This window comes from Podarcis raffonei, chromosome 11 (assembly GCF_027172205.1).
Source record: "Podarcis raffonei isolate rPodRaf1 chromosome 11, rPodRaf1.pri, whole genome shotgun sequence".
NCBI classification, from domain to species: Eukaryota; Metazoa; Chordata; class Lepidosauria; order Squamata; family Lacertidae; genus Podarcis; species Podarcis raffonei.
Genome location: NC_070612.1, coordinates 2,758,615 through 2,781,944, shown reverse-complemented (window position 1 = coordinate 2,781,944; position 23,330 = coordinate 2,758,615). Strand labels below are relative to the sequence as shown.

The following is a 23,330-nucleotide window of genomic DNA, read 5'->3' as shown; positions in this document are numbered from 1 at the left end:
CAGAAGAGCAGTTTCCGCCCCCTCCTTTCTCAAAACATCAGATCAGGAGATTCTCGCAATGGGAGGGGGTGAAAATATCAACATAGAGGACCTTCGGGGTCCCTCTCAACCCAACAATTCTAGGATTCTATGCAATGTTCCTATGAGGGGAAGTTGCAGCGTTTTGTTGTTGTTTAGTCATTTAGTCGTGTCCGACTCTTCGTGACCCCATGGACCAGAGCACACCAGGCCCTCCTGTCTTCCACTGCCTCCCGCAGTTTGGTCAAACTCATGCTGGTAGCTTCGAGATCACTGTCCCACCACCTCGTCCTCTGCTGTCCCCTTCTCCTTGTGCCCTCCATCTTTCCCAGCATCAGTGTCTTCTCCAGGGAGTCTTCTCTTCTCATGAGGTGGCCAAAGTACTGGAGCCTCAGCTTCACGATCTGTCCTTCCTGTGAGCACTCAGGGCTGATTTCCTTCAGAATGGATGCGTTTGATCTTCTTGCAGTCCATGGGACTCTCAAGAGTCTAGTTGCAGCGTTTAGGATGGTTTAATTTAGAGGAAAGGCGAGGAAGGGGAGACGCGATAGAAGTTTCCAAAAGGCTGCAAGTCCTGGAGAAAGTCGGGAGGAGCCGATAACACAGCAGAACCAGGGGGCTGTGTTTTATTCTAAGCACCTTTAGCGGCAGAATAGGAACACCATCATAAGAAAGGCATATTACAATTGTTGGAAAATCCCATCCCAATCCTAGATGCCCCATCAGGGTCACAATTTTATTTGGAAAACAGCAACATTAAGAAAAAAATATTGCAATGGACAGCACTGAACCAACAATAAAATTACATTCAAAAAATTAATACAAAATACATAACAAATCAGCAGATCAGATTAGTACAGCAATGAGGACTGTGACCCTCCTCCACTGTTGTGAGGCAGTAATGCTTCTGAATACAGGTTGATGGGAATCATACTGGGAGAAATTGCTGTTGAGTTTGCTCCAAGACTCTGAAAACAAAACCTACCCCCCTTCATGTAGGTTCAAAAAGTATCTACATGGTGCCTAGAGAATATCTTGCACCTAAGTATTAGCAAGACAAAGGAGATGATGTTGGGACTTTTGGAGGAAGAAAGGAGAACTAGCCCAGTTGTATATTGGGTGTGTGTGTGGAGAGCGTCTCTTCCTTTAAATTCCTGGGAGTTCACCTTAGTGAAGACCTCACTTGGAAAAACAATATAACTCAGGTGGTCAGAAAGGCCCAACAGAGACTCCAATTTCTCAGGGTCGTGCGAAAGAACTATGTTAAACAACAATTGATGACCTCCTTCTACCAGTCCATAATGGAAAGTGTCCTCTCATATTGTATCAGTCTGGTACATTAGTTTGACAGTCACGGACCGAAAGTCTTTCCAAAGGATGATGAACACAGCGCATGATATCATGGGCTGTCCCCTGACACCGCAAGGGATCGATGCCTTAGGAGAGTGCAAAAAATTCTCAGGGACGATTCAGACCCAGGCCAGGACCTCTTTAATCTACTACCCTTGGGCAGGAGGTATAGAAGTATAATCAGTCGTACCAACAGGCTAAAAAACAGTTTCTATCCGTGGGCTGTTAGGCTGCTGAACGGAAAATATAGTGCAACTGACTTTTGGGGTTGGTGTGTTGTGCAACAAGCACACAGAGCGCAATGAGACTGAGTGTTTGTGGGGGGGGGGAGGCTCGGTTAATTTCACTGTACACAGGTTGTACACTGACAATAAAGGTATTATTACCATTATTATTATATTAGCAACTGCTTTTCCACACAAACAAGGGGGGAAAGGGAAACTAGCCATTGTCTCAACCCAGTTAGCCACAACCCAGCCACCAACTTTCACTTCCTAAGGGAGGTTCCTGAATGTGCAATCACTCGTTATCTTCCTACACAATAAATATTGGTGTTCTAGACCTGCGAGCCCGCTTTCTGAGATAAGCAGATGACCTCTGTATCAACACAGACTGGGGCGAATGCATTGTTAGTCATGCCACATCTTCCTACTCCTTTCGATTCCATGGATTCTATGGACACAACTGCAAGCATTTAGGGCACTGCTGTATAGTGGGAATGACTCACCAGGTGATGACGACTAACTTGCTTTCCCCATGACATCCTCTGCCGTGAAACTTTGGCACAACTGGGATGTTTGGGATTATTTTGGTCCATTGCTTCAATGAAACCACCCAACTGCCTGGGTTTTTCTGTTGACCTGAGTCTATAGTAAAATGCTTGTGCTGGATATGGATGAGTTGATTGGAAGGGATTTCAAACCAACCTGAAAATGATACCTGGCAAGTCTTGGGAGTTTGCAATACCACCCTCCTTCGTATGTCCAACACAACTCAGCTTATCTTGGTCATTGAGGGTTCCAACCTTGGGATACTGGTCACTCTTTTGCTGTGCCTAGAAATCTGAGCCAGGACCAACTCCACCTGTAAAAAATGCTGTTATGCCAGATCACAAGACCAGCATTCAGGCTTTCCTAGACTAAAGGCTCCTGAAAAGCACCGTGAGTGGGTTTCTTATTTATGTATTTATTCGTTTAATATGTATGCCGCCCTTCATCCAAAGATCTCATGGTGGTTCACAACATAAAAATACAGAGTTTACAAAACACATAATAAAAACAAACCCCGTTTTATGCTGCTCTTGAGCATTGTTCAAAAGCTTTTACCAGGGCATAGAACAGAGGCCTCTTTGGCAAAAGAGCTGGTCACCAGAAACAGATGATGCCGCAGTTCTACGTTCAAGCTGCTCCATCTGGACTCAAATTGAAGTGTTGGTTCTTAAAGGAAGTGGGCCCAACCCATCTGAGACCTGGAATCCCCGCACATTCTCCAAGAACTATCGAGAGCCCCCTCTCCATCTTCTCGTGCATGTATCACATTTGCATGTAGAATCAACCTTGCTGGCTCCCTCTTACTAACAGAATTTTCCCCTCTTGACAATTTCCAGAAGTGAAGGGAACCACCTTCTAGAAGCTGTGGATAATATTTTGGTAGCTCAGGATGCTCTGGGGTGGAGTTCCAAAACACTAGGTTTTACTTTAATGAGGTTTTTTAAATTTAACATATAACAGTGTGTTCCTTAATGCGATTGCCATGTGCACTGAGAACAGTGAACTATTAATTTTTACAAATAAATATGAATGAAATGCAAACGCTGAGCTGAATTGCCTCATTTCTCTACACAACAGCCACATCAGCACTGGGGGTTGTTAGGTTTTTATTGTTGTCCACAGTGTGACAGATCATGCTCCTTCAACCTATTGGTTGAGTAAAATAAATAAAAGAGGAAATGATAACCTGGGAAAGAAATATATACAGACATTGAGCCCCACAGTCAAGGCCAGGAATGGAGAAAATGTGGGTTACAGATTAATACCCATGATATCATTTCTAAGAACCACCAGCAGAGCCTCTGCTACTTTCAAGGGGAATATGAAAGGAGGATGCTAGAAAGCCACAGGTGCCAGCTGATACCCAGCTGCCGCTTTGCCCTCACTCGGGCACAGGCTTGACTTGCTTTGCTGCTTCAAGCTGGGTCAGCATTTCGTCCCACTGGACAAACTGTTTAGAAAGGAGAAGAGTCTGGGGCAATCTTTTAAGGAAAAGAAGTTGGGAGTCTGACAAATGTAACAGCAAAAGCAGAGAGAGAGAGAGAGCGCCAAAAGGGAAGGACTTTAAAGGGAACACCGGAAATAGTCAGTCCGAGATGGAAGTATTGCAGTAGGTAGTGGAATGCTGAGTTGACAGAGCTGGGACAGCTGTCCCTCAACACAGCGGCCAGGAAAGGCACACCCTGTGGGATGATGTACTCCGTACAGCGGCACTGCGGCAAAAAGGATACCATTTTGTTGTAATCTTCTAGGAGGAACCGGATGTTCTCAGTCACTGCTTCGCATTGATCCTGCAACACAGCAGAAGGGTTCAGTCGGACAGGGTTTCATGATGTTGCCAATTTGGTGTTTCAGTGCTAAGATGTAAGTCTAACAAGGGTTGTTTCTTCCCACAGAAGAGCTGCCACGTGGGCAGACATTCTTAAGTGTGGATGGCAACGTTTCTTGACCCACTGCTAGTAGAGGAAGGGAATCAACACAGTTGGAGACTTTGAGGCTCCTGCTGTGCAGCATCAGAACATCTGTGTTTTTTTTTTTATTAAATATTTATTAGCATTTTCAAGAATTAAACAAGAACAAAAAATAAACAAAAAAATACATAACAAAATTAAACAGCAAAAAAAGAAAAAATAGAAAAAAAAACACATAAAATTATTCATACTTATTGTTCTTAACCTTATTTCTCAGACCTCCTCACACCTCCCCTTCTTGTATTCCAATTTAAATTATCAGTTCAGCAAGTCCTTAACTTATTTCTTTACCTTAATTTATACATTTATTCTAACATACCATTATTTTACTTTGCCTCTTTTTTCCATTTCCTCCATTTATTTTTTACAATCTTATTTTCAATTAATTTAAAAAAGAAGAAACCAATTTTACCTTATTAAAAACACACATCAATACTTATACCTCATTAATTGTTCTTAAACCTTTTTCCTAAAGTCGACCAAAATTTCCCTTCCACGATTTACCCAATTTCCTTACCACTAATTAAAAATGAAAAGAAAAACAAATTATCCTTATGTACCCTTTGGATCCCAACCTCCACCCGCCCTTTTCCCCGGTTCCAGTCCCCAACCAATGTCCATCAGTCTTTATGTTATTTATTTAGCCTGGAGACCTCACGTCCGAGGCCCTTTCATCTCTCTCAGTTCCTTTCTGCCGGTCTCTTTGATAGTCCTTAATGTTAAACCCCAAGTCTCGGAGGGGCTCCGGCCCAGCAGAATCCTTGTTGCTTCCAGCCAGTCTTCCATACTTGAACGCGAAGCCTATGGGGGGCTCCAACTCTTGTTTCAAATTTCTTACAGATCCAGATGTCCCCAAGGCTCCAGCTTTCACCTTCCGCAGATTTATAATCTCCCATTCAGACCAGGCTTTCCACATCCAATTTTTATTGTCCTTTTTTATCATCATGTCAGGCCTCATATTGTAACTCTCCTTTAACTCCTGCACATCTCCTGCATCTCCTTCATTTTCTTCAAAGACAGCACCTTGCTCCATCATTTCTGCACTTTCAGTTTCATTTACTTGTTCAGTTAAGTAGGCTTCCTGTTTCAAGTCCTTATCAGGCTCAAAACTGTTGTTCACTGTCCAGTGTAGTAGTGATATCTTTGTAGACATAACATTGTATTCATCTTTCAAGTTTCCCAAGAGAGCGAGTGTTCTATCCAGTTCTGCTTGAAATTTACGTGCTCCAGCCATTTTTGTAATGTAGTATCCCTATTACCCCTCTAGGGGGATTTTAGTTCCTTGATATTCCTTTCAGCTCAAAACCAAAAGTCCAGTTAATTTGTATCAGCCCTCGTTATTTTCAAGTAAGACAACAAAAACAGCAGAAACAATGTTCTCTTTTTCCAGCTGGCAACTAGCTGACTCGCAGCTCTCTTGACAGCTGTCAAAATCTTCCATGCAACAGACTTTCTCTTAGGACGTTCCCGGGTCTCGGGGGGGGGTGTGAAATTTCAGTCCCCAAATTCTTTTTATCCTCCAGTAAATCCTTATAGTATCAAAACCGTGAAATCAAGATCTTTTCACTAGGAAACAGGTTCTCTCGACCTTAGTTGCCCAGTCCTTTGCTTTAAATTGTTTACAAAGAGGGGGGGGTGACTTCCTTTTTAGCCCCTTCCCGCTCGTTCCAAATCCAGAATTAAGTTTTTTAACGTTCCAATCTCCGTATTACTCACGGGTTTATATTTTAGAGTCCAGTCGGTCTTGGAAGAAGTTGGCGCTCTCTGTCTATGGCTTGCGGCTTCACTCCGTAGGCGAGGGAGTACTCTCAGCACCACGCCTCACCCTGCCTCCGCTCCGAAGCCTTTAAAAAGGCTCCGGCGCGGATTGGGGGGGCGCAAATGGTGCCCGCCGAGTCTCTGTGTTCACAGGCATCCGCGCCTGTGATTTTAAGGGTCCCCGCTTCGCCGCAGCGGCCAGACCCAGACGCTACGGAGCCGATTCCCTCCGGAGCTCGGAGGGAATCCGCCATTAAACAATGGCGCCAACCCGGAAGTCGAGCATCAGAACATCTGAGCCCAGATTTTAGAAAACTCAACTATGCAGCTGTGTAGAAGAAGAGTTTGGATTTGATATCCCGCTTTATCACTACCTGAAGGAGTCTCAAAGCGGCTAACATTCTCCTTTCCCTTCCTCCCTCACAACAAACACTCTGTGAGGTGAGTGGGGCTGAGAGACTTCCGAGAAGTGTGACTGGCCCAAGGTCACCCAGCAGCTGCATGTGGAGGAGCGGAGACGCAAACCCGGTTCACCAGATTCGGAGTCCACCGCTCTTAACCACTACACCACACTGGCTCTAGTGTAAGAAGGAGCACCTCAAAATAGCAGAGTGCTTGGCCTACAATGCCAAGTACTAGGGGGCCATTTGACGAATTTATTCATATGCTTTGCTTATATGAGTGACAGAAGATAAAGCTAGAGGATAACTGTGGCAGCTCCTGCCAAGTTTTTCAACTGGAAAAGAGAGGAGGAAACCAACGATTCTCTGCTTTTGTTCTCAAGCATCCAGCTTACCTGCTGCTGAATGTGGATCTGTGAAAGCCTCTGCAGCTTGGTAGCGTGGTCGGGAGCAGCTGCAAGAGACCACAGAATGAGTGTCGGGCTCTTGATACTCAGGAATGGTACTCAATACTATTAGGTGTTCCGATGTAATAGCCTTGAAAGATGCTTCCATATGGGATAGGTATATAGACAACTAGGGGGCTAGTTTTAGGAGGAAAGGTGGCAAGCAGCTCAACTATAGTAAAGGTAAAGGTACCCCTGCCCGTACGGGCCAGTCTTGACGGACTCTAGGGTTGTGCGCCCATCTCACTTAAGAGGCCGGGGGCCAGCGCTGTCCGAAGACACTTCCGGGTCACGTGGCCAGCGTGACAAAGCTGCATCTGGCGAGCCAGCACAGCACACGGAAACGCCGTTTACCTTCCTGCTAGTAAGCGGTCCCTATTTATCTACTTGCACCCGGGGGTGCTTTCGAACTGCTAGGTTGGCAGGCACTGGGACCGAGCAACGGGAGCGCACCCCGCCGCAGGGATTCGAACTGCCGACCTTTCAATCGGCAGGCCCTAGGCGCTGAGGCTTTTACCCACAGCGCCACCCACGTTCCTAGCCCAACTATAAATGTCTATAAATAGGTCCTCTCTTCTTGGTGGGCATAAGAGCCTGCTGAATTAGGCCAACCATCCACCCCCCCCCCTTTAATGGCAGGGAGCAATTCTTCTGGGCTAGCTTGGCATTCTGTTTTTAAAGACATATAACCTGGGCTTGTACATAACAATATTACAAAACGAGAAGATGGAATTATTATGCAATGATTTTCACAAAAATGCCTGTAAATGCATAAAAACATAATGTGAATCAGAATGAACCAGCCGCAGCAGATGTGTATCTTAGCTCTTGGTACTTGGGTAAGGGACAAGACTTGCCTTTGATATGTGCACTGTCCAAATATGGCTGCAGGTTGTTGACTTGCTCCAGAAGTGCTGCTTGAGCCAGGATGGACTGCTCTTCTGTTGGAGAAGAACAGAATGAGATACATCAGTGGAGGGAAGAATAGTCGACTTTGTCATTCAATGGCAACAGAGCAAATAGCACAGCAGATGAACAAATGAAAGGAGCTGGCTCTTTAGTTGGGCTGAAGCAAAACAGAATGCTTAAAGAACAGATTAATGTATCTAGAATATAACATTAAGAATGCAAGTATTCTTCTTCAAGTATTCTAAGCAATAAAAAGGGAAGCTGAAAAATCCCAGTAACAACACTAAACATCTAAGGCTGCAATTCTATACCTATTTACCTGGGAGTAAGTGCCACTGAATTCAGTGGGGCTTACTTCTAGACAGACATGTTTAGGAATGCACCGTACATTGAATAACCCAAAACAAAACAACAACGCCCAAAACTATTTCATATTGTGAATTACCTGCTAAAATGAATTGCAGCTTCATAGCATCTGGAATAGCCATTCGATCAATGTACTGGGGATCTAAATACTTTATGACATCTTCAACTTGAATCAGAAAGAAGAGAGAATCAGAAATTTAGAACATAGCAATGACAGAAAAAGTATTGTCAGATTAGGCAGAATACTTGGAAACAGATCAAAGCCAGTTATGACTTTCAATAATTTTTCTAGGACTTCTAGCCATGAATTTGCTATGAGGGTCAAGGGACATTCACAATAAGCCATGATGCCATTAGACCATCTTTAGCAAACCACTATTTTCTCAGTTGCACAGAAGCAGATAAAATGTCCAGATACAAGTCTTAAATAAACTTAATAGCAATCCTAAAGTAAAGCACTATTATCAATTTAGGTAAATAAAAGCATTTTTATCCTGTGCAGAGAAGACAAAAACAAAGAGGCATATAAAGTTTGGCCAGAATTTCCACAAATTGGGTGCCACTACAGAGAAGGCCTGTTTCTAAGTCATCACTGCCTTAACACAGCATGTGAATGACTCTGAAGATAGGACTCCTAGGACATCTTAAAGCTTATTCTTTATGCTGCCCCCACTGACTACTTTTACAGTGACAAACAAGTTTCCAGAAACCCACAATAACTGCTTTGGATTATGTATTAATTTTATTCCAGAGACCACAGAAGACTGCCATAGATGCAGCCACTACTACAGAACATAGGACTGACACAACATGATCACAGGATCAAGGACACTTTATGCTGCTCATTGCAATTTTAGGAAGTCATGGCTACTTTATGTTCAAATAACTGACTTCCCCCACTGACATCACCTCACCACAATAAATTCTCTGGAGTTCTGCAGTCTCTGACAATCTTAAGACACCCCTTATTTTAGCTGCTCCTAAGCCAATTGCAGATTGATTTGTTTTGAAAAATATAAACGGTACTTACTTTTCTTGAAAAGAATTTTCACTCGCTCCCTTTTGCTTGCAATGTTCCCCAAAGCCACCTGGACTTTAACCAAGCCATCTGCTATCTACAAGAGAAAAGACATCGTTAACAACTTATAAGACAACTTATACACAGCAGGAGCAGCTAAGCACCGAGCTGGATCTGGTCAAGTAAACCAGAGACAGTGAGTAACCTGCCACACCTACAGCTTCATCTCCAGATGGGAAATAAAACCCCTATGCCTCCTCTTTGAGAGTAAAAGGTACGCAACAAAGCGAACTGGACTCCTTGGCAGGTTTTGAATAAACATCCACAATTTTCTTTTTTACTGATAATAATTAGCTAAATAGTTGGAGGATCTATACAACTCTGTAACATGCAGAAAATAGCATTATTGGAGAAACCAAAGACTGGAACTGAGGGAAGTCGGGGGGTGGGGTGAGGGGATGGGTTTTGTGGGGGGGGGAAGGAAAAATGGGGGGGGGGATTAACGATTTTGTGATGGTTTAGGGGGTTGCTCGTGCGTAAGTTACTGCCACTCTAGGCTAGGTTGCCTGGTTAAACCCTTTCTGTCTGGACAGCCATTCACTCCGTCAGTGGGCGTTTCTTGAACTTCTTCCAGCAAAGAAGTTCTTTGACGCCAAGTCTACGCGTACTTTCCCTGTGTGGAAGTCTTCTGCGCAGGGTGGGTGTGGGTAGCGGAGGACTTGTGCTCTCCCCGCTGGTCTCCGGCGAGGAGTCCTGGAGCCCCCTCGCCGATTCCCCCATCTGCCCCCCTTCATCCCTGGTGTTACGCTGATTTCCTTCCCCAGCAGATGGGCTGCCTCTCTCCCTGCTGGGCCCTTCTCCAGCATCGCTTGGGTGCCTTGCCTCCGCCTCTAGCTCCGATGTCAGTTCCCTGACAGATATGTTTTCGGAAAATATGTTTTGTTATAACTTTGAATAATTTTTTTTTAAAAAAAGAGAGTAAAAGGCAGAGTTTCTGCACCCTCACCCCAATGCTGGAGAGGAGAGGGCTGCAAATACCGAATGTGTGCTTGGGTGTTTGTATGCAATAGTTTATGCATGAAGGCATGACTGCATGCATGTGTGTGAGGGAGTGCTGTCCATGGTGGGAATACCTGGGAGGAGAGTGTTGTGCAAACAGCTATTCTGAACAATGCTTTTTAATAGGGTAGGGGCCACTGGAGATGATTGGCTATGGATGTGATTTGCTTGTGTACTCGAAGCCATTGCCCCCCCAAGGGTCTGAGACCTCTGGGTTTATAAATTCAATAAATCATCTTCTTCTTTAGCGATCCCTCATAGCCAAGTAAGATTGTCTTCCATAAACACGGTTTTAACAATGAGTCTGTGACTGTGGAGGCCAATTCTGGATCCACACGTCCTTCCACAGTGGGGACATTGGTTTCCGGGTGGGAGTTGATCACGGTGTGGATTTGCCATCGTGCCTTCCTCTCAGCACGTTTCTCCCTTTTGTCCTGAAACATGGACCCTATTGGACTAGAGCTTCTTCGATATTTGGTGCTTAATACCAAGGACTATCAAAAAAACCGGCAGAGAAGAATTGAGAGAGAATTAAGAGCCTCGGATGTGAGGTCTCCAGGCTGATAGTAGATTGACTGATGGACGCTTGTTGGGGATTGGAACCGGGAAAGGGGGGGTGGAGTTTGGGAATCCAAAGGGTGTATAATTATAATCTGTTTTGCTTTTACTTTGTTTTGTTATTTGTATGAGAATTGAGGAAATCGTGGAAGGGAATTTAGGCCGACTTTAGAAAAAGGTTTTAAGAATAAGCACTGATGTATAATCATTGATGTTTACAAGGCAAAATTGGTTTTTCAAAATGAACTAAATATAAAATATAAAAAGGTTAAAAATTAGGGACAAGAACTTGTTGAACCAACAATTTGAATTGGAATACAAGAGGGGGAGGTGTGGGGAAGTCAGGGAAATATGTTATTGAAAATAAGGATTGTGGAATAAACAGAAAACGAAAGTATTGGACAAAAACTTAACAAGTGCAGAAAGAGAGAAATTCCAGAATGATACTGGTTTATTGATAGCAAAGAAGGTGAAATACCTGGGGATAAATTTGACATCTAAGAATGTGAATCTATTTAAAGATAACTATGAGAAATGTTGGGCAGAAGTGAAAAAAGATCTAGAAATATGGTCAAGTTTGAGACTTTCCTTGTTAGGCCGAATTGCTGTTATTAAGATGAATGTCTTGCCGAGAATGTTATTTTTGTTTCAAACATTGCAGATTGTGGACAAAATGGATTGTTTCAAGAGGTGGCAAAAAGATATATCTAGATTTGTCTGGCAGGGCAAAAAGCCCAGAATAAAATTTAAGATACTAACTGACGCAAAAGAAAGAGGGGGGTTTGCCCTGCCGGACTTAAAATTGTACTATGAATCAGCGGCTTTTTGCTGGCTGAAAAACTGGCTGCTTCTTGAAAATACAGATATTTTGGATTTGGAAGGGTTCAATAACAGATTTGGCTGGCATGCATATATATGGTATGACAAGGTTAAAATCCATCAAGGTTTTAAAAACCATATTGTTAGAAAAGCCCTATATAATGTATGGATTAGATATAAAGATTTGCTGGAAAACAAAACACCCAGGTGGTTGTCACCGATGGAAGCTAAGGAAGTGAAAAAATTAAACATGGAATCTAAATGGCCGAAATATTGGGAAATTATAGAGTATGAGGAGGGAAAAGTTAAATTGCAGAGTTATGAGAAATTGAAGTCCAAAGTAAGAGATTGGCTCCATTATTACCAGATAAATGAAGTTTTTAAACAGGACAGGAAAATCGGCTTTCAGGTGGAAAGGTCGAAATTAGAAACAGAGCTTTTGGAACCCAGTACTAAGAATCTGTCAAGAATGTATAACTGTTGAAATGGAATACACAGGATGAGTTGGTTAAATCAGCTATGATTAAATGGGCACAGGATATTGGACATGACATTATGTTTGCTGACTGGGAACAGTTATGGACCACCGGTATAAAGTTTACGGCATGCAATGCCTTAAGAGAGAATATTATGAAAATGATTTATAGGTGGTACATGACCCCAGTCAAGCTTGCAAAAATTTACCATTTGCCCAATAATAAATGCTGGAAATGTAATGAAACTGAAGGTACTTTTTATCACCTTTGGTGGACATGCCCAAAGATTAAGGCTTTTTGGGAAAGGATTTATAATGAAATGAAAAAAGTGCTTAAATGCACTTTCGTGAAGAAACCAGAGGCCTTTCTCTTGGGCATGGTAGGCCAATTGGTGTCAAAGAAAGATAGGATGTTTTTTATGTATGCGACAACAGCAGCAAGAGTACTCTTAGCAAAGTACTGGAAGACACAAGAACTACCCACACTGGAAGAATGGCAGACGAAGGTGATTGACTACATGGGACTGGCTGAGATGACCGGCAGAATCCGAGACCAAGGGAAAGAGACGGTGGAAGAAGACTGGAAGAAATTTAAAGTTTACCTTAAAAACTGTTGTAAAATTAATGAGTGCTAAAATGTCTTGAGTAATGCAAAATAGAATTGCAGCGACAAACAATTGGATATGGGAAAAAGGATTTAAAGGAAGTGCCATAAGTAAATAAAATTAGGGGTTGCTGGAAAGATTTAGAACAAGGATGCAGAAAAAGGAGGTATGGGGAAGTCGCTGAAAGAAGGTTTGAGGAAAAGAAGGTTAAGAAATTATACATGTGTATATGTTTGTTTTTAGGGACGCGGGTGGCGCTGTGGGTAAAAGCCTCAGCGTCTAGGGCTTGCCGATCGAAAGGTCGGCGGTTCGAATCCCCGCAGCGGGGTGCGCGCCCGCTGCTCGGTCCCAGCGCCTGCCAACCTAGCAGTTCGAAAGCACCCCCGGGTGCAAGTAGATAAATAGGGACCGCTTACTAGCGGGAAGGTAAACGGCGTTTCCGTGTGCTGCGCTGGCTCGCCAGATGCAGCTTTGTCATGCTGGCCACGTGACCCGGAAGTGTCTCCGGACAGCGCTGGCCCCCGGCCTCTTGAGTGAGATGGGCGCACAACCCCAGAGTCTGTCAAGACTGGCCCGTACGGGCAGGGGTACCTTTACCTTTACCTTTATATGTTTGTTTGTTTCTGTATTGTTTTGTATTGTCATTTAATATGTGTTGGAAAATTAATAAAAATTTATTTAAAAAAAAAAGAAAATAAGGATTGTGAATTCTATGTGTTTTTAAACTTTTTTGTTTCTTCTTTTTTGATTTTTTAATGTATTACAATGGAAAATTTTAATAAATATCTTTTTTTTTAAAAAAATGAAACAGTCTTTAAACCTCTTTTGTTGACCACCAGCATTACGCTTTCCATGTTTAAGTTCGGAATAGAGTACTTGCTTTGGAAGACGATAAATAAGGGTCTGGCTCTGTACGAGGCGGTTGCTTCTGTCACCGGCAGCGCTTCCATGTAGGAACTGGGGAAACGCCCGGAGAGGGGCTGCCAGCCAGTTTTAGCCTCGAGGCCGGAGATATAGGTCTGGTCCAGGAGCCTGGCCCGAAGCGGACCCGTTTTCGGCTCTTCTGACTTTTAATCTGTAAACCGCCTGGAGTCCCTGACAGGGGAAAAGGCGGCCTACGAATAAATAAATAACTATGGTTCTAGCTAGAAAATAACACGACCGCAGCAGCAGCGATACCTTGCGGGCCCCCGCCGCGCCTTCACTCCCCGCGGGCGCCCCGAAGACGCGCCCCTCCAAGGCGTCGAGCCGGCCCTGAAGCTGCTGCATCTCCACAGCCGCCGCCGCCGCCATCTTGGCAACACCCGAAGCGCCGGCGGATGCCGGGCGGGAAGGGAGCCAATCAGAAGCGACGCCCGCCGGAAGTTAGGGCGGGGCCTCGGAGGGGGAACGTGATGGCGTCATATTCCTTAACGGGCGCCGGGCGGCGCTGCCCTATCTCTTCAAGCTTCTCTATGCGAAGCGGTTGGGCGGCCGCCCGGAAGTTGCCCCTCTCGCGACCCGGAAGCGGCTTTCAGCGTTGCCATGGAGACGTCGAGGCCTAGTTCTCCGCTGCGAGGCCCCGGGTAAGGGAACTTTAGGCAGGGCAGGAGGCCAGGTCGCTGCCCTAGGATTCCGGATCCGTCGCGGAAGACCTTGCCGCCTCCCGAGGCCGAGGACTACAACTCCCATCAGCTGCGGCTGCAGCGGAGCTGGGAATGCTGGGAAATGGAGTCCGGAAGCGACGGTGGCGCACCTAGTTGAGGGAGGCAGAGCATCTCTCTCGCCGCTTGCCAGGGCCTTTAAAATTTGGGAACTGAAGATAGAGCCCTGGGGTGGGATGAGGCCCTTAATGGGACAAGCCATAAGCCGGATCCGGAGGCTTAGCTGCCTCCATGAATTTGTCTAATCTTTTAAAGCCATCCAGGTGGGGGGCCATCCCTGCCTCTTGTGGCAGGGAGTTCCATAGTTTAACTACCGTATTACAGCGAGAGGCAAAACTGGAAGTGAAGGAAGGTGAGGACAGGTGACCTCACCTAGGCCCGAAGTCACCCCCCACCAAAGCAGGCTCAAAGCTTCTCAAAATCATTTTCTCAGGAGCTAAGCATCAGAAACATTCTGCTTGCTGTAACTAAAAAGATTGCAACAAAGGTAGAGAACAGTCCATTGTTTCTCAGGCCTTTCTGATGCCTTCTGGCCTTGCTAAAGAACCACATTGCAACTTACTTTCTGTAGGGGAACCATGTCAGAACAAGAGATTGAAACATATCTGAACACTCTGAAACCCTTTTCCTGGGAAGGGCGCCAAGAGCCCAAGAGTCCCAAGACAGCTTTCTGTTCATGCTCAGAGGACTCCTGAGGGAGGAGAAAGGAGGAGGGAACTGGAAAGGGGTATATATGCTTGTGCACATGGTTGTGAACTTCGTGCATGCTTTTTGTGACTTATCACACTTGCTCCTTCTACCAGTTCATGGATGGTAGAAATAAAAGCCTTTTCTCCGAAACTATTCCTTGAGTGTCTGTTGACTCCCACTTCCCTTTCCCGGGCGCAATATTTTTCTCACCCGAGGGCAAAGCCTCATAAGGCTACAGAAGTACGTCTTATTTTCAGGGGATGTCTTATTTTCAGGGAAACAGGGTATGCGCTACATGGGGGGAAAAGACCTTCCTTTTATCCGTCCTGAATCTCCCAACCTTCAGCTTCAGGAGATGTTCATGAGCCCTAATGTTTTGAGAGAGGGAGAAAAACTTCTCTCTATTCATTGCTGCCTCCAGCAAGGGAGAACATAGCCACCGTGGCTAGTAACCATTAATACCCTTGTTCTCCATGATTTTGCCCTTAGTGAGGTTACAGGTGGGTCTGGGTGGGGAATTAGACAGGCCACAAGTAGAACTCTCTGTGTATCAATTGGCACAGCTTTTTCTGTTGTGCGGTTTCTACATCCACTTGCACTTCTCTGTTGTCGACCTAAAGTTCTTCCTGCTAGCCTCCCCATGTTGTTCATTTATTCTCAGCAACTCTCGTAGATGTGCTTTCATTTCTGGTAAGAATAACTGCAGATTGCAGCTGTTGGGTGACTGGAGCCATAGCACAGAAGAATATGGGCTTAGGATCACAATGCAAACAATAAAAATTTTATTTGCACAGAGCAACCGGAAGTCGTCTTGTCTCAATGCTGCTTGGCCCTGCTAATTGTTCAATTAGGTCCTGTTTGGTCCTGCTAATTGTTCAAGTTGCAATACAACACTTAGGTAATTATCCGCAAACACACAGATATTATTGTATTTTATAGTCCACCCTGTTTCACAAAACATTGGCATAGTAGGTACTAGATGTTGTCTTCGGATTCTCCCACAGAAAATTGATACCATGAACTCACCTCCCTCACCCAGTTTCTGAGAGCCAATTTTCTACTTTTCAAAATAGTGTTGCTTTTTAAAATAACCTAAAACCGTTAAATTAGATAAGCTTAATTTCCTCTCGCAGATTCACTTTGCGGACATCTTCTTTTAAAAACATCACATTCCCAAGTGTATGCTGGGAACAATGCAAGTAAATTATTGCAGAGCCATTGCTGTGAACAGAATCCTGCAGAAACTTCAAATCCTCAAAGATTTGGAGTCAGCTGAGAGACAGTTCAAATACTTCAGGGGAAGGGAAACTTCTGGCCCTCCAGATGTTGCTGAACTCTTACCAGACCCAGCAAGCAATTCCAGTGGATAACGGGAGTTCAGCAACATCTCGAAAGCCAAAGGTTTTAATTTTTACTATTACTATTATTATTAATTACATTTCTATACCATCCTTCACACTGTCCGGAAAAGTGTTTTTAAAGGTGTGGAAAATCATCTGTAATGGGCTTCCAGAAGGCATTACAGCATGTACAGTAGTACAATACAGTACAATAAGTATTTTTAAAAAATCAATGCAGAATAGCAGTCTTTACTTGTTTACAAAGCATTTGAGCTTCACTTCGTGTTAGGAAAGGAAGACTAGTATTGACTGAAAAAATCCACTAGTTTCTGAAAAGGTCAGCATTGGGGCTCATATCTAGAAGCCCCGATCCCACCCTGGGTGCAAAGAAGAACCCTGTTGCCTGGTTTCACACCATCATCAACATTTATTACTTCTATCCCACCCATCTGGCTGGGTAGCCCAGTCATGGGTGCAAGATGTTTGCAAAGATTCAGTGTGGAAAGACAGTGGTGAGGCAAAAGCACTTGGCATCCCTCTTCTCAGGGGTCCACACTTCCGCTTGTCCCATGCATAGAAAGCATTGTCCTGCTACTTTCCCCCTGGGAAAACCACTCTTTAGCGCTCAGTTGGACCAAATGGCAATTTGTGGGTTTCCCCAGATTGCTGTTTGTTCTGATCTATCCCAGTAGTGATGTATGGAAGTGAGAGCTGGACCATAAAGAAGGCTGATCGCCGAAGAATTGATGTTTTTGATTTATGGTGCTGGAGGAGACTCTGGAGAGTCCCATGGACTGCAAGAAGATCAAACGCATCCATTCTGAAGGAAATCAGCCCTGAGTGCTCACTGGAAGGACAGATCCTGAAGCTGAGGCTCCAAGACTTTGGCCACCTCATGAGAAGAGAAGACTCCCTGGAAAAGACCCTGATGTTGGGAAAGATTGTGGGCACAAGGAGAAGGGGACAACAGAGGACAAGATGGTGGGACAGTGTTCTCGAAGCTACAAACATGAGTCTGACCAAACTGCGGGAGGCAGTGGAAGACAGGAGTGTGGAAGACAGGAGTGCCTGGTGTGCTCTGGTCCATGGGGTCACGAAGAGTCGGACACGACTAAACGACTAAACAACAACAACAACATCACTAAAGAGTGGGTCTTCTCATGGAAAGGAGCAGGAGAAGGGGGAAGCTGCTTTCTAGGCACGGCACAAGCAGGAGTGCGGACAAGCCTTCAGCCTCTGCAGCCCTGGTTCACCTTAAATCCTCTGAGGGATCTGAATGGAAGCCCTGAATTCTCAAGGGGTGCGCGAGGAACCATTTCCAGCTCAAGGGCCACATTCCTTCACGGGCAACAGTCCATGGGTTGTATGTCAGTGGTGGACAAGGTCAGAGGCAGAAGGAAGCAGAGCGACAGATGCAACACAAACTTTCCGCAGCATGCTGTATTCCAGCCACATGAAAGTGTCTCCATATGTACATCTCTTAAGGGGTGTGGCCTGTGGAGAGGGGCGTGGCCTGTGGAGGGTCTTGAGGACTGGAATCTTGAGGTTCTTGATTCCTGCAGTAGCCCATCCAAGAACAGGTGGGCTCCTAGCCTTCTGTGTTGGTATTTCTACCAATGAGAAGCATTTCTGTGTTGCCTGAGTAAAGCTTTGGTAACCCCATCAAGTCCATTCAGTCCATCAAGACACTGACTCACCAGTTTCTTACTTGAATTCTCCATATGTTGGGGACACCACAGTCATCATAAATGTCTGTTGTGGTCTTGTTCAGCATCCTGGGGACATTTGGATAGCTGCCATGGGAAACAGGAGGCAGATTGATTTACTCGCCATACTTCTGCTTTGCTGTCTTACAAAACTTAAACCAAAGTGGGTAATCAAATGAACACCATAGTGAATTTTAACACATTTAAAATAACTGCTAAACGTATCACAGAGCAATTCTAGTCAAGCACAGAGCGGCAGAAACAACCCAACAGAACCATCAGCTGGGATTAAAATGGGAAAACTAAATCTGTGGCAACCATTTTGGCTGTGCATTTCAAAGCAGATAGAGGAGGTCTGATGGATTGTCCCAGGAAAAGCATTCTACAGTCTAGGACACAGAAAGTCCTCCCTTTGATGCCCCTTTTCTGATGAAGTAAGGCAGTTGGATGGACTCTGAGTCTGATCCAATAAGGAAATTCTTATGGTTATTCCTCCCCACAGCTCACAGACTCCCCCTTTCCCCAGTTTTCCTCCTTCTGCCACAGTTTATACTTGTTGCAGGAACCCCTGCCCCCAATCATTCAGTTTGTACAAACACGACATTCACACACGACATACGCGACGTTTCTGTTATTAATTCATAGTAAATCAACCGTACATCGGATTTACACCGGTCCACTTTTATTTTGCTCCATGAAGGAAGGACTATCAAAGGGGGATGGCTTGATACAGGAGGGCCATAATCCCTTAACTGTACCAACACATACTCAGGAGCCCTGCCAAGTTGGCATGGCAACCTTGATGGTCCCAGACAGAAGACCATCAAGGACACAACGGACTTGCATATGGGAGTGGATTCAACATGGACTGGAACAAAGGACAATGATCAGATCTTCCCTCTGGGGGCAGGAAACTGCCAACTCCCCTTTGTCCTCTGGAAATGACTCATGGGGAGGGGGAAAGGAGGAACCAGCCAGGTGTCAAGATACTCAGGTTACTTCCACAACCCCTCCCTCAACCCCTCCTTTTTGTGATGTGTCAATGATGTAGTCATGATGTAGTTGTGATGTAGTTCTAGGGGTGTAGCTTGGGGGATTAGTAGCTAATAAAAGTTGGGGTCTTCTTTTGTTCGGGACTTCCATCTTGCTTCATCTTGTTGTGGGTGCGAGTCCTGTTGCGACAGTTTCCAATAAAGGCCAAGCCTACAGGCTGCTGTTTTGCTCCAAGTTGCCCTGGTTGGTGTCTTTGTTTCTTGTCCAAGGGAGCCCTTGGATTCCTCCGTTAACATACTGAACAAAGAATGTCGACCTCTAAGCAAAGTTCCTGCTACCCTGCTCAAATGCCTTCCTCTGTTTCCCACACACACCGGATACTCATAACTAGAGGCTCCACCTTAACATCCCAGGAAAGGTCTGTAGCTCAGAAGAGGAGCCTCTGCCTTGCAAGCAGAAAGTCACAGGTTCAATTCCTGGGATCTCCAGGTAGGGCTGAGAACCTGGGGAGACGTTTCCAGTCAGCACAGACAGCCATGAGCTAGAGATGGAGCAGTGGTTTGACTTCCTAAGCTCCTAGAAAGGGCTTGCTCTTCAACTCAAACACAAAGCCACGGAAAGCTCTTGACATACACACCCATGACCATGTATGTTAAAAACTTTACATGCTCCCAAATAACTGCACAACCATTACGTGCCCAGTCATTTAGCACACTGCCGTGTCACTGAATATGAGTAATTTTTAATTTGTGCCCTCGGGAAGCCAGCTGAAGTCAGCATCTCCTATCAATACCGGTCCACTTACAGCGCAAGCCGGTGTAATGAAAATCCGATCGGAGGGCTGGCGGGAGTAAATAAGTATGCCATTAAAATGAGAAAATCAAACCCCCAGACAGGTCTTTTCTCTCCCCCATTGATTCCTTTTATTACGGAAGTATTGCAGCTAAATAACATTAGTGTGAACCATCTCGATAGTGTTTTCCGCAGATTGTGTGTCAATAACCCAATTGCAGGCAGTCTTTCTGCGCGTTCGGGGGCCACTCTGCTCAACACGCCGTTAACGGGAAGGGTCGGTCCTTTGCGGTGACCTTCCCTGCCATCACGGTGACCCGCAGAAGCAAGATCATGTTGCCTCTCTCGGTCGGATTGCTGCTGGGTGCGTTTTCTAACTCTTGGGAGCAGACATTGTGCCGTCCCTTTCGGGGTCAGGCCCAGCCGGCAGGGGAAAAGCAAAGTGGGAATACTGGCAGGGGGTCAGCTCTTGGGAAGTCAGGTGATGCTTCAGCTGTCAAGGGTCAAACAATCCTATTCAAGGCTGTAAGTAAGAGGTTCACACAGCCCAGAAGCTTCAAGCACAACTTCTTGTCTGCAGGGAGACAGTTCCTGCTACTGCCACTAGCTCATGGCATCATAGAGTTGCAGGGTTGGAAGGGACCAGAGGCTTGTCCGTTCGAACCCCTCCCATGCTTATTTCTGGAAGTGCAGCTCATGAATCTGCGCTGGCTGGGAGTTGTAGTCAAAAACATCTGGATGGCAGCAGTTTGGGGGAAGACTCTGTTGTGTTAACATAGTCTCCTACTTGCCTCTCTCTCCAGTGGGGTCTGGTGCCCCTTGGGACTGGCAGGGCAGAAGGTCAGGAGGTGCCACCAGAGGTCCTGCAGGAAATTGCATTGGAAAACATGGGATAACACTTGCTTGACACAACATCGTCTAAACTACCTGCAAGGAAATCAGAATAAATAGTTGACATCGTCCTGAATGGTCCTGAATGGGGTAACTGTGCCCCTGAAGGACCAGGTGCGCAGCCTGGGAGTCATTTTGGACTCGCAGCTGTCCATGGAGGCGCAGGTCAAATCTGTGTCCAGGGCAGCTGTTTATCAGCTCCATCTGGTACGTAGGCTGAGACCCTATCTGCCTGCGGACTGCCTCGCCAGAGTGGTGCATGCTCTGGTTATCTCCCGTTTGGACTACTGCAATGCGCTCTACATGGGGCTACCTTTGAAGGTGACTCGGAAACTACAAGTAATCCAGAGGGCGGCAGCTAGACTGGTGACTGGGAGCAGCCGCTGAGACCATATAACACCAGTCTTGAAAGACCAACATTGGCTCCCAGTACGTTTCCAAGCACAATTCAAAGTGTTGGTGCTGACCTTTAGAGCCCTCAGGCCTCAGTCCAGTATATCTGAAGGAGCGTCTCCACCCCCCTCGTTCTACCTGCACACTGAGGTCCAGCACGGAGGGCCTTCTGGCGGTTCCCTCGCTGCGAGAAGCCAAGTTACAGGGAACCAGGCAGAGGGCCTTCTCAGTAGTGGCGCCCTCCCTGTGGAACACCCTCCCACCAGCTGTCAAAGAGAACAACAACTACCAGACTTTTAGAAGACATCTGAAGGCAGCCCTGTTTAGGGAAGCTTTTAATGTTTGATGTATTACAGTATTTTAATATTTTTTTGGAAGCCGCCCAGAGTGGCTGGGGAAACCCAGCCAGATGGGCGGGGTATAAATAATAAATTATTATTATTATTATTATTATTATTATTATTATTATTATTATTATTGTCGTCGTCTAATCTCCCTGCAAATGCATCAGGATGAATGGCTCAATAAACAGGCCACCTCTGGCTTGATCTCTGAGCGGACCTCATGAAACATCCAGCGTAATTATTCCACTTCTTTCATTGTTATTTTTCCTCGTCCCGCTGTGAAACGTCTTGCTTGATAAAGAGCTCTGGTGAACTCAAAATGCTTGTCACATTTTGTGACTTTTGGGTTCTTCCTAGTAGTGTTCTTACCCAGCTGTGGACTAGGGATGGAGTTGGAGATATCATCTCGCTTCCTTCATTTTTCGTGAATTGTTCAGCCCATCCTGTTTCGCAGTTCTTTCCCTTTCGTAATTTTGACGCTCTTTCATCTCTGCATGCTTAACCTGTGTAAGATTTCGTAATCGTTTCCGAAAACTTTGATGTTTGTTTTGTAACATGAATTGCGACCATGTAACCGATACTACATTTTGGTTTGCACAATTTTATTACGCCCCACTCCCTTCCAGAAAATCTAGGGCTGTTTAAGAGAAGGGGGAATGAGACCATTAACACATAATATAATCATGAACACATGCCATACTCACAACCTGGAAAAAGAAGGAAATGGTGTGCAGACAGTTCATTAGAGCTAGTCAATTATTGAAATGAGATTTCTTACGTAAAGTGAAACAAACATAGCTGGATTTACTATTACGAAAAAGGTGTGGTTTTTTTAAGAATAATTTTTATTAAGTTTTAAATTTTACAATTCCAAATAAACATTTTACAAACTTTAAAATATCAAGTGACTTCTCTTTCCATGGTTCATTTTACATATAATATATTCCTGCATATTTTACTAAACCATTCAAATCAGTTTTAAAACTTTTACATCCATCAAAAATTATTTATTCTGTTGAATTTATCTTAATGCCTCCAGTGTTTTTAGCTGTATACAGTAATTTTCCATATACTCAATAAATGTTTTCCACTCTTCTTCAACTATATGTTTTTCTTGCTCTCTTATTCTTTGTGTTAAATCTGCAAGTTCTGCATATACTGTCAATTTAAGTTGCCAATCCTCTTTAGTTGGTACCTCGCTCACTTTCCATTTTGGGGCTAACAAAACACGGGCTGCAGTTATTACATACATAAATAACCCTTTTTGACACCTAGGAATTTCTGTCTGGGTTATTCCCAACAAAAAGGACTCTGGGTTTTTTTGGGGGAAAGTAGTTTTAAACATTTTTTTTTAATTCATTATAAATCATTTCCCAATATACTTTTACCTTTTTACAAGTTTTTCAAAACAATTATTTTGAAAGTATTTATGGAAATTTCAGGGAAGGAAGTTCCAGCATATCATAATCCCATGAATGTTCAATGATAGTACAATGGCATTTTGGTTTTCCTGTGAATGTCCCGGTCCTTAAACACTTGGTGCTTCAATCAGGAGAAAGCCACACTCACAGAGCTCAGGCGATGCTGGATTTTGGCATCAGTGTTGGCCCTTGTGGAAAGATAGCTGCCCAGGTAGGAGAAGTGATCAACATTTTCCAATGTTACACCATTGAGTTGGATTTGTGGCGCTGCTGTTTTGTACTTGTTGGTGCAGCACTTTGGTTTTTTGGATGTTGAGCAATAGGCCAAGGTTTCCGTAAGCTTCTTCGAAGATATTTAGGATGGTTTGGAGGTCATCCTCTGAGTGTGCACACACTATATTGTCATCAGCATACTGAAGCTCCATGACGGAAGTTACGGTAACCTTACTCTTTGGTGTCAGCCTACTTAGATTAAAGAGCTTTCCATCTGTTCTATATATTATTTCTACCCGGTGGGGAGTTTCCTTTCAACAAGGTGTAGGATCATAGTGATGAACATAATAAAGAAGAGTTGGGGCGATAACTCATCCCTGTT

The 23,330-nt window shown here is 44.7% G+C and overlaps 2 protein-coding genes across 2 annotated transcripts in view; both read right to left on the bottom strand.

Annotated features, from left to right (window-relative positions):
* Positions 1-23,330, bottom strand: part of RPP25L (ribonuclease P/MRP subunit p25 like) — a 190,466-nt gene that overhangs the window by 38,938 nt on the left and 128,198 nt on the right. The gene's annotated exons all lie outside the window — the stretch shown is intronic.
* On the bottom strand, positions 3,228-13,857 carry DCTN3 (dynactin subunit 3). Its single transcript, XM_053408671.1, has 7 exons — positions 13,702-13,857; positions 9,019-9,103; positions 8,068-8,154; positions 7,571-7,654; positions 6,663-6,721; positions 3,869-3,928; positions 3,228-3,609 (listed from the first exon to the last, which is right to left on the bottom strand). Exons 1-7 carry the CDS (start codon positions 13,813-13,815, stop codon positions 3,520-3,522), a joined length of 579 nt encoding a protein of 192 aa, XP_053264646.1. The 5' UTR covers positions 13,816-13,857; the 3' UTR covers positions 3,228-3,519.